This window comes from Scleropages formosus, chromosome 23, assembly GCF_900964775.1.
Source record: "Scleropages formosus chromosome 23, fSclFor1.1, whole genome shotgun sequence".
Taxonomy (NCBI): Eukaryota; Metazoa; Chordata; class Actinopteri; order Osteoglossiformes; family Osteoglossidae; genus Scleropages; species Scleropages formosus.
Window position 1 is genome coordinate 8,430,938 of NC_041828.1, and position 11,965 is coordinate 8,442,902.

Genomic DNA, 11,965 nt, shown 5'->3' on the forward strand with positions numbered 1-11,965 from the left:
CACATGCACACACCATGTGCACTGGCACACATTAGCAGACACACACACACACACGCACACACACACACACACACACACACACACACACACACATACACACACACACACAGACACACACAAAATCTACCTGCCCTAAAAATAATGACTTCAAAAGAATGGAGGCGTTTGTGGTCATATTTTAAAACGTTTTATGCTACAAAGTGTTAACTCGACAAAGTGCTTGTTCTGCTTTACGTAAGAGGCAGGGCCTAAAGGTCAGTCGTAAAACGGCCCTGCCTATATGGAGGCAGTTCTTCATGAATGCTTACCTGTCTCAAAATTAATATAATTGTCGGTATGTATTTGCAAATTTAACAAGTGGTCTACAAGTTGAAACAATTTCTAAGAATTCATATTGACCAAAGACCTCCATAAGATGCAAAATTGTAGCTGTATTAGGTGTACAAGAAAATCTGTTGTCCTGGTAGCCATACTTACGACACAAATTTTGTAATGTTAAAAGAACAGAGGAATAAATACATGGCATCTTTTCTTTGTTTTAGTGCTCAAATCAACCACTCCAAGGTAGTATGCTTATTGTTTTCACTGGTGACGTTTAAAAATTGTTTTTATAAAAATCTGTCACCAGATGGCGCTGTTGGCTTACATTGTACAATTTGAATTGTTTTAAGGGTAAAAGAATCTTTATTTTCGGATATTTTAAATTTATCTTCTAAAAAGGAATTAAAGATATCATCTGTTATTAAACAAAGAAAAACATTTAAGAAAAACTTAGGGCTTTTTAACCAGATACCACATTTCCCTTTAAATTGATTCGGTAGAAATGCATTTCGTGACCGTCAGTAGAATCAACTACTGACAAACAGCTACATGCTAAAAAAATTTAATGTTACGACTCATATTTATGCAATATAAAAAGACATTTAAGTTGAAATTTCCGTTAATTGATAGTCACACCATTGTTTTAAATTTAAAAAAATCTGAAATTTGAGCTCATTGCATCAAAAACAATATCAAAATTCATGTCCAGATTTTATTAGGACGGATATGTTTGTCAGCTAACAAGGTACATCGACACATTTTGCAAACACAGATAAATGAGCGAAATATTCAATAATTTGAACGCATAGGTTACTTTTATATACATCCTCGAAAATGCAAATACAATTGAAAAGCTATATTTTACATACAAATGTTTCTTAGACGATAAATACTAGTAAGATTGCACCAGAAGTTTGGTAGTAGCAAGAGAGCGCAACTCTCGGAAACATAGTTTAAAAAAAAAATCATAAGGCAGAGCATGAAGTGTTTCGAATAAGCATGTAAGTTCTGAAGAATGAATTCCTCTAATGCATAAGATCGTACACTGTAAAACCTTTCCTTTGACAGGGTTTCACAAGATGAACCTTAGTACTTTCGATAATTGTAACAGCGATCGTAAAACGTTTAAATATACATTTTATTGCGCGTTTCGTATTCCTGAGCAGAGATTTACGCACGTCTATATTTTCTTTTTACCGGACGTGGATGCATTGAATTACATTCTTCATTTTGCTTCTGAACTAATAAATTTTAACCATATGTTTAAAGTTTCGATGGAAATCAGACCGCTTCCAATTTTTGTGTATGAACGCGTTTTGTGTAGTCCGCGTCATGGATTCACTCTCCAATTAGTTGCGCATCTTCCATCTCATCTGACAATCCACTGGGGAGACTGATCATATTAATATCGTGTACAATTACACTTCACGTATCATGTACAATAAAAAGTAGTTCATTTTCCAAAATAAAACAGCTTTTTTGGTTTGTATGTTTCGCCGTTCCCACCCGAGCTAACTGGTGCTCTTCACTTTGTTCACGACCTTCTTCTCCTTCACTCTTCTGTTCTGGAACCAGATGGTGACCTGCCGCTCGGACAGGTTCGTCTGCGCGGAGATCCTCCTCCGTTTGTCCTTTGTAATGAACTTATTGGTGGCGTACTCGCGCTCGAGCTCCTTCAGCTGCACCTTCGTGTACGGCACGCGCTTCTTCCTGCCGCGTCGGAACGAGCCGCCGTCGCCCGAGTGCGACACCGCGTCTGAACGAGGGACAAAAGGGGGCAAAAGCCATTATTAGTCTCCCACTGCACCTCAAGACGTGTCTGAACTCCCTGTCCTTGAGACCACGCCAATGTCCTTATTACACTTTGATATTAGCAACAAGGTTACTTAATTACAGTTTGAGTTTATACTTTGTAAATTATTCAGCTATAACAATGCATTTTTACAGCTTTTCGCTAAAGCAGTGAAATCACAAACTGCAGGAAAGCGTGCAAAGAAATTTACAAGCAAACATGCCTGCCATACGTGCCCGGCTTTAGACTACTAAAAACAGTGTAAGTCACCTTGGTGTGTGGGCTGGTAACACATACATAGTATCCATTGTCGCTTTGGAGAAAATCGTTTGCTAAATAAATAAATGTAAATGTAAATGTCAATGTCAATGTAAATGTAAAAATCTGCGACTTTAGCCCCCCGGTCCAGTTGTAACACGCGAGACACCCAGCCAGCGTGCTCCTCCACTGGAGGCGATCTCCCCTGGGGGGCTACGTACGTGCGTCTCCAAGCTCTCGCTCGGTCATCTCTACTATGTCAACATAAAACGCAGCCACGTTCGCGGTCACACGTCACCGTACCTTGAATGGATGATTTCCACATGTGGTTGGGCTGCCCCTGCTCCTTGGCGCAGTAAACCTGACTGTTCCAGCCGTTGGTGATGGCCCACGGCTGGTAGCCCTCCATGGGCAGCAGGGGGTCGTGCCTTGGTTCCGCTGCACCGTTCATACCTGACACCACGGGCACGTCCAGGTAGCTTGGCACAGGCTGGTAAGGGCCGGCGGTGTAGCCCTGGTAAAAGGCGAACTCCTTGGCTCTGGACGTGAACTCCTCTCCAGACACGCCGGACGTGTCCATGTATTTCTCTCCGTACGCAGAGGAGGGCTGAGCGCACGACTTGATGCTGCTGTGGTGTGACATTCTGCACGGGTAGTAGCCGCTGCCAAAGTAGCCGTAGGGCAGGGAGGCGCTGGAGGAGCTCTGGGCGGCCGAGCACGGGCTGCACTGTTTGACAGGTTCTCCCATGCCGGACACCGGCACCTCCGTGGAGGAGTAAGCGGCGCTGGGCGCCAGGGATGCCGGGTGGCCCATCAGATTCCTGCACTGATTCGCCGCAAAGTTGCCTCCCGCAAACCCCTCCATGTTTTTGTTCACTTCATCCGAGCCGTTGTCATAGAGGAACATGACCGGGTCGATCCAGCGGGGACGCAGCAGCAATGACGCTGTCATAGCACGGCCAACATTGAGACTAACTGGCTCTTTTTAAAAAAGACCCACGACTGAAAAAAGAGATAGTGAATCTGAGAGAGTAACCGAGTGTGACGCGCCCGTGCGCGCCGAGGCCACGCTCCCATTGGCTGTGGCGAGGCACGTGACATGTGAAAAAACGAGCCTTAAGCGCCTCCGAGACGGACAATTAAATGTACGAGAATTTTGCGGTGTTTGATTAAAAAGTTGAGCGTATCGATAAAGGGATCACAGATCACAGCACAGTAACTGTTGAAATGCGATGGACCTGTGAGTTAAATGTTTTACCCCTCTTTGGGCTTTTCTAATTGCAGGGTGTCTTTTTTTGACGTTTTCTTTTCGGCTTGGACCGATTTGCGAACTTTCTGTCTTCTGAATATACAGTCTGGAGATGGAAACGAGGGAAATATAGCAATATTCGGCTAAACAGATTACAGCAACTCCATTTTTTCAGCTGGTAGCCACAATGCATGCAGATATATTTTTCTATTCAACTTCGCTTCTGCTCTGTGATGAAAATTAGGCGTCGTTCTGTTGAAATGTTATTTATAAACGTTGATTGCATTATAATCGCATTCACCGAAATTTACCATGTTGTGTCGGTTTCAGTAAAATGTCACTTTCGGGATATTTTTGCATTGAATCATACGCACGGTAATTTTTAAAAAAAAAAAAATCCACCAAAAATACAAATAAATAAATAAAACAACAGGCTAAAATATGAAAGGTTCACTCAAAATAAATTTTATGCCGCACCACTGTTTTTTCCTATTTTTGGTCAAAACAATGCAAAAAGCGATGATAAACTAACACCAGGGAGCAATCGTATCTGCAATTCTCACTACTCTTTGTCAGAGGCCTGTGTCTGTATACACTGAACACCAAACTGATCAAAAATCCTTAGGGGCTAAACAACGGAAATATTCTCTATATAAATAGAGTTTTCACTACCACAAAGCAAGGGAACGTTGATGAAGTAAAGTCCAATTACCTCGTATGATCAGATCCTTCTGTAAAAAATGCAACACCCTGAAACGTAGGGAAAACATATAATCAATGTGTGTTTTCTGAAGCAAAATGCAATGCCAGTGTTAAGAGGTCTTATTCTTCACTCCTTTAGTTTCCGGTGTGTTTACAGCAGCAGTTTGGCAGCTCTGCCTTACAATCGGGTTGGAGGCCAAGGTCAAGTTGAAGGTCACAGTCATTCAGGCCTTTGACGGACTCGTCTGCAGTCTGCATTCCTTCAATGGGCACTTTGGTGAGAATGTGAAAAACTCTCACACACTGCTGTGTGGAAACTTCTGGGAAATTTTGGATTTGCCATCATTTCGCTTAAGGGTACATTGCAGTGTTGTGATTTAAATTTACTTTTAAATTGGTCATTTAAGCTGTCCTGGGAATGCAATTTATTCGTTTAAGAACTGGCTGAGATATGTGGAAATTAGCTGCATGTCGCCTGGTAGATCATTTTATGAAGCATCCCGTCTCCATGTTTAATAACAGGATTTTTTTTTCGCAAAGCCATTAAATGCAATACGAGAAAAGAAAAAAAAAAACACGTATGAAACCAGGCTGAATACGGAAAAAAAGATTATTGTACTTTATGATAATCATCAACATGCCATTTTTAAACGTGAACGCAAGATAATTAAATTAATAAACAAAAAAATGAATTTCGATAATTTGTAGGAAAAACGCAAAATACGAAGCTGTCTGAATGCGCAAAACGACGCTCTTTTTAACAGTTTCTACAAACATTTTTTAAATCAACGTCTGTTTAAACCCATGCTTGAACGTCAAATTAAAACAAATAACAAAAGCTACTTCCGATCATACGGCATAATTTTATGAAATGCATCAATGTCTATAAACTAAGTACACATGAACTTCTACGCAAATGGCATGCACTGAGGGAACACACTTAACTGTGCGCTTTGTGTATTTAAATAATCATAACCTGATTAGGAAAGGAAAGGTAAATACAGCTATCAGTCAATTTGTTTTGTTTGAATACGTAAAAATGTAAACCGAATGTAGTGCATTTGCTACTCTAATTGTTCATCTTGACCAGGGGAAGTGTCATTTACATAAACACGCATGTAAAAGTAGACACAGCGCAGAAACGTGCCTATTTGCTACATCTACTAAGCGCAAACGCGCATTTAACTCTGTTCTTCTGTTAACAGGTTGTTACGAGTTGCCTAAATTGTAATTAATTATAAGTGTATTGTTACTGCTGTTTGTTAATACCATGTGACTTGGTGCAAGATTAATCACATGAGTTTCCTAATCTGAGAAACATTAGAACCGTTAACACACTGTGTTTCACTGGCAATACTATGGTATGGAAGAAGGGTGATTACGGACGCATGGGCCAAATCGCGTGGTTCCTCCTATCAATGTTTACTAACGGTTTTGCGTTTTAATGTCAATAGACATCACGCAACGCAATTCATATCTCGTCCTTCCGTGTATCAGGACTTTTCTCATCCTTCTCCTGGTTCAAATATATACCACACATATTATAACTGACAAAAATCTAAAGAGGCAAGTTAATGTCAGCATCACAACAAAACCAAAGGTCCCGTTTTTATTTTACTTTTACACTGACGTTTTTACGGGAAAAAAAAAGGAAAAAAAATGTGTTGCCTTGAGGAATAAGTATAGAGAGTCCTCTTGAGGACATGGTTGCATGTTCTCAAGGTGAATCGATGGGTGCTGGGAGGGGATCATCTTCCACAGCGAGCACGTGGACATCACATAAAAACATGATTCTGCAGTGGAACACAGATCAATAATATAATACGGTCCCTACAGTAAGTTGAAGGGAACGCAAGAAAAACGATGGTGGGTGTGATCAGAGCCTGGGCTGTCTCGTCTCTGTAGGATCTGCAGCAAAAATGAGCGCTGAAAAAGCACATCTCTCCGCCCCCAAAACCCGGTTACACTTGGCAAGTATCTATAGCATGTTAAGGGGATACTCGCTTTAAATGGTGCATGTTGGCTGGAATTAATGAAGAGATCGTCTTATTTGAGTAAAAAAAAACGACAACTCAGCATGTACACAAGCTGCTAAATTATCCAGTGTATCCATAGCTACACATGGATCAAAGCCTGGTGTCATAAAATCGTGCGGAGGGAAAAAAAAAAAAGGGCAGAGGGAGACGGGTTCGTTTCAGATTAAAGCAGGGTTCCGTTTTGGCCCAAACGAGTAAGTGTTCCGTAAATTCTGCAATAATAACTGACATATTCAATTGAAAGCAAAATATGAAACATATTGCACTGTGCAGACCCACATGTTTCCTCCCAGTACACGTATTGACACAAAAACACAGCTTTTTTGAACCAACACAACGGGGGTATAAGTGCACTGAACCACTTAATCTATTCCTAATAAAACGTCGAGGCACATTTTATTATATATACGTCGTGTTGTTCGTGTGTTACTGCTTCTGCAAAAAGTTTCCGAGCCATTTATCCATATCGAATTTTCTAGCTTCCTCTTGTTGTTATTTATTAATTTAGCTGAGGCTATTTTTTGTTAAAGCCCGCGCCACTGCATCCCGATTGTGCTGCTGCGAGAAATATAAATTTGCACTTTATTAAAATCCATGTTTTTGCATCTTTATGGGCGCGTTTTTCCACAGAAGACTGGTCTGTGCTGCAAGCTTGTCTAATTGTCGACAGTAATTACAATTTTAAACTGTGGATTTAATTGATATAATGTGTAATTCTTTACATTAATAAATAGAAACACTTTTACTATTTATTAGACAATTCTGAAATTCCTGGTGTTACTTCTTAGAGTGGACGGTTTAAATTCTTAAAATAATAATTTTGGATAATCACAAATTAGAAATGTAACACTGGAGTATTTTAAAGTCATAAGTAATAAGATTAGCAGGGATTAATTTCCAACCAGAAACACCTTCATATGATGTACATTTAACGAAGAAATGAAAGGGATATCAGTGCAACTCTTTTCTTCAAGATATTATTCTCAGTACATGTAACTGAGTTGCAAATTGCGTAATGTTACGTTACTTCATGAACAAATTCAAGGGATTGTCCGAATTCAAGCATTTTGATAATTATCCTTAAGAAGCTTTTTTTGTAATACTGGAAAATCTGCCCAGTGTTTGGAGTGCTGTCCACTGAATAAGTCATGTCGCATTTCAGGAGCTTGTTTATTGTAAAGAACGGTGATGAGAAATGAGAAATAGAGGACTGCTCACATGGAGGGTTTTTAAAAATGCTTCCGTTTTTTGACAGTTTTACCTGTTTCAAGTTTTTGTCTTCTTGGTCTTTTGGTCGAATTCGACTACACAAAAACTTTTATTAATACTGACTTTATTGTTGAAATTAATATTACAGACGCCTGTTATTATTATTGTTGTTGTTATACATCATCACCTGTACATTTTATGTCCTTGTTAATTTGATGTTTTGTCTATTAGTATTTAGCTGATGTAAATTGTAAAAAGAATTGAACCCGGAATAATCAGGCTACCCAGGACAAATCGATAGTGTCCCGTTGTGGAATATTAGATTTACTGTCGATCTTATATTTCCCTCCGAGTTGCAGCAGCATGTTCATTTGGCACTAAAATTCGTCTGAATTCATTTCTAAATTTCATTTCTAGAATGCTGGTAGTTTAGGTTGAAGTCACGTAGGAAACTTCTATAAAAAAACGAGTGGTGTGTTTGCCAACGTGTCATTGTGCTTTGGGCGAAAACACCTTAATGAGCCACTTTGTGTTTTTCAACTTCCTAAAACACAAGAGGAAAGGAGATTTAAAGTCGGTCTGTGTCAACACCAGTGAAAACCCCCGTAACACCATGATGTTTTTCAGTGGGTTAAGGGAACAAAAATAATAAGGCAAGTGCATATAGACACTGTGGCAATTATAGTTTACACCAAATAAAGATATACACGTACACATTCATTTTACAAAACTACAATAATGGATGTAATATTTAGGATCGCAAAATTTATAAAAAAATAATGTAAATAAATCCTCATCTAACTATATAAAAATGAAAAATTACTACAAATTAAAGTTTTATTGTCATATGGCTAATTTTAATTAAATTATTGTTTGAACAATACCGTTCAGAATAGATTGATGAATATATAATTGATATATAATTTGGGTGAGATTTCTTTAACTTTACCAAACTTACAGGTTTTTTTTACCAAATACTGAAAGAGGTGGGTTATATGCATTTCAGAATTTAGCATGAAATGGGGATACTTTGTGACATTTGCACCCGTAACGGATAATAAAAGCACACTCAATACAGGAAGGTGCCGTCAAATTAGTTTATTTTATTGACCGATTATCACATAATCTGAAGTTCAGTCGCACGTCATCAAATGTATTACACGTGTTTTTACCCGGTTATGCTTTGATAAGAAGCTCATGGCCGCGTGTTTCTATCATCGTTCACATTACCTGTCCTTTGAGCACTGTTGACCGAAAGCCCCATCTATTATTTTTTTCTGTTAGAACTTAACACAACTCTTTTCTGACTCAAATCTGTTTCTTCATTTTAATTTAAATTGAGACGAGGAATTACGATATTTAGACTATATCTTCACTTTCTGGTTTCGACGCCCTTCTTCATTTGCACTGACCTACATTACATTTAATCAAGGAAGTAAAAAGAAGGAGATGAAGATCATTGCAAAAGGCTGACGTTTCGCTGTAAGGGCGCGCACGCGAACAGGTGCGGCCCAAGTCTCCAGGTGAAGGTTCTGGCCTTTGCTCATGTTGTGTTGCACGACTCGGAACTTCCGCTAGATGTCGTCGTTCGTCTGAAACACGGCGCGGCTATTGGTGCGTCCGCCCCGTGGCTGCAAATGAGGTGAAAACAGGGAAAAGTGAAGGATTCGAGACTTTTCTTCAGCCCTCAACCTGAGTCTGTTAAGGAGAAGGGGATGTGTGGAAGAACGTGCGCTCAGTTTCTTCATTTTTATTTTTTTGTCAATGCCGCGTACCTTTAGTTTTAACTCTCCCGCCAGAATGCAAAGGTTTTATTTTTTAGGACGCATATACCATAGTTTTCAAAAGCCTGACCTGCTGTAACAGTGTTATACTTGAACTTGGGGTTGGAGCAACTGACCATGGATGTGTTGTCTTTGTAATTCAAACCTTTTAATTACAGAAATAATCGAGGCGCTATGTTACTGTAAAAAAGAGCGCCGAGCGTGATGCAGACACAAGAGGAATATTTATAGTGTCTAAATGTCACTATTGTTTTCTGAAAAGCTTGGATTACATTTGTGTTCATGAGCGGTTAAAGGTCAAGCCCTAGTCAAACTGAATAGACGGATGGCGCCGACAAATATGAAGGAGGGGAAATTACAGGGATATTTGCGCAATTCTCTCACAGTTGTCCGCTACACCTTGGAAAGGAGGAACAAAGAGCCACTGAATCATCGCTTCATTGATGACCCTCTGGAGTCACACCTTTAATCAAAAAACAAAAACAAACAATACGGGTTTTTGACAAGATGTGTTTGTGCTCATGTTGCCGACAGGGAAAAGCACGAGACAATGGGATTTAAAGACATTCAAATCAGACTTTCGACATGGAGTTATTTATATGTTGTTTCAATCGTATGTTCTTACACACTTATTTCAGTTGTTATGAAACTGATGCTTAGTTGCATATTTCAGTAAGAAACATGTTATGAATATCTAGAAATAACAGGGCACTGTCTAATGAAGTAAATTATAAATTTAACAAAAATGTAATTTCCTATATACTGAGCAGTAAATGCATTGCACTTCCTGTTTCTTCTGAAATCTATAGTAAATAGTAAACCCAACTGTAATAATCCCTCCAAAAGTATGGCAATTGTTGTATACATATTGTAAAATACCTTTTTAAGAAGAATACGTATATTTGAGTGTGGTTGACCCTGCAAGTAACACATGTTTGTCAAAGATCAAGTCAAGCATGTCTACATACACATGGTAAGGACAGCAAAAATACCAATGCCTCGTTTACTGTGTTATACCTACTTTGATCATTCAACGAATGAAGTAAATGTGCCATTTGAATATACATATAAGCAAATTGAAGTTCAGTTTTAAATTTAGGCAAAGAAAAAAAAATTCTGTTCTCATAAATGGTACAGTTTTACATATAAAGTACAGTTTTGCTTAAATTTTAAATAATTTTGGGTCAGCTGTAGTACACACACTAGATTGTGGTTTCCAAACACCTTTTAAAAGTGTATTTAATTAATTCTGTAATGCAGAACTTCTGTAAATTTCCCATTATAAAGGTGTCTGTCAGTGGAAATAAAAATACCACAGTAATCAGGCCCAAAACTTTCTTTAGGAGTTAAAATCTAGTAAAGTAGTGAAACAGAATGCATGTGTTTGGGATCACAGTGTTCTTATATTATTAAGTATAAGAAGACAAATTTAAGTCCCAGTGGTATTACTGTGAGTTAATATCTTAAGTAGGTAAATGTGGGTGCTTTGAAATTAAATTTGCAAACTTTTGTAGCTTGGTTCTTTAATGGAGGGGACTTAAATATATATATGGGAATTTAAATTCTAGTTGGCTTGTGTCTCAGATTTAGATCATATTGGTAAGGAAAGGCAAACATAATTTCTTTACTCAGTTGTGGGGCTCAAGTCAACATATAAAACATAACTTTTTTTAACTCAAAGTTGAGGTCAGACACAACATAGCAGAGATTATGTTCCATGTAGAGGAAACTTGACCAAAGCTTTTGCTAAACTGCCTGATGTTCAATGGGTGAACAAAATATAGGAAACACCACTTTAACAAAGACTCAAATTTTTAACAAACTCAGTCACAATTATGCAGACAGGCACAGGGGTATGTCATATTAAATTTGAATGCTATCGTTTACTGCAGTTTGAAACCTCATGAACAAAAATGTTTGCTCAGACCTGGAAAAAACACACAACAAGAACAGGGAAAATTAGCACTGAATTGAATCAATACCTCTCACCCAGTCTGAAAAGAATGAGAACACTGTGACCTTCATAAATCTGTTATTTACTGTAGGGCTACAGCTCAGAAACCACTTGTTTCCAAGACCAATGCACAAAAATCCATAACCTGGAGTTAGGAATACAACACAGGGACTCCAAAGCAATGGAAATCCAAAGGATGCACTGAACCCACATTATCTTTCACTACCTGTTAAACATGGCGCTAGATCTGTAACAGTAGGGCCAGCCATCGCAAGAGAACTGCTGCATCACTGAACTGATTTCTCTGTATGGAATATGAAATTACCAAGTGGAAGAAATGTTCAAAGATTGTTATCTTGAAAAAGTTGCATATTCCAAGACATTGTGTACGTACACACCAAAATGGTCACGATCCGCAATCACATCAATGAATGTTAAAGAGATGTAACATAAGGTAAAAGTTTTTTTTCCTATATAAGATGACTGCTTCAATTCATTCAAATGATTTGTCTGGGTTTTACATCACCAGAATGATGGTTTTTCATTATGCCCATTTCTACAGTAGGATATCTTCTAAAATAAGTCAGGGTTAAGAACCTCACTGAAGGCTACAGTACTCCACCTGTTAACTGACCTGCAACTTTCTGGCTTGAAGTCCAG

The 11,965-nt window shown here is 38.6% G+C and overlaps 1 protein-coding gene across 1 annotated transcript; it reads right to left on the reverse strand.

The window, feature by feature from the left end:
* Positions 1-1,753: 1,753 nt before the first annotated feature.
* hoxa13a (homeobox A13a) lies at positions 1,754-3,375 on the reverse strand. The gene is made up of 2 exons (XM_018750341.1): positions 2,675-3,375; positions 1,754-2,077 (listed from the first exon to the last, which is right to left on the reverse strand). Exons 1-2 carry the CDS (start codon positions 3,321-3,323, stop codon positions 1,833-1,835), a joined length of 894 nt encoding a protein of 297 aa, XP_018605857.1. The 5' UTR covers positions 3,324-3,375; the 3' UTR covers positions 1,754-1,832.
* Positions 3,376-11,965: the final 8,590 nt, after the last annotated feature.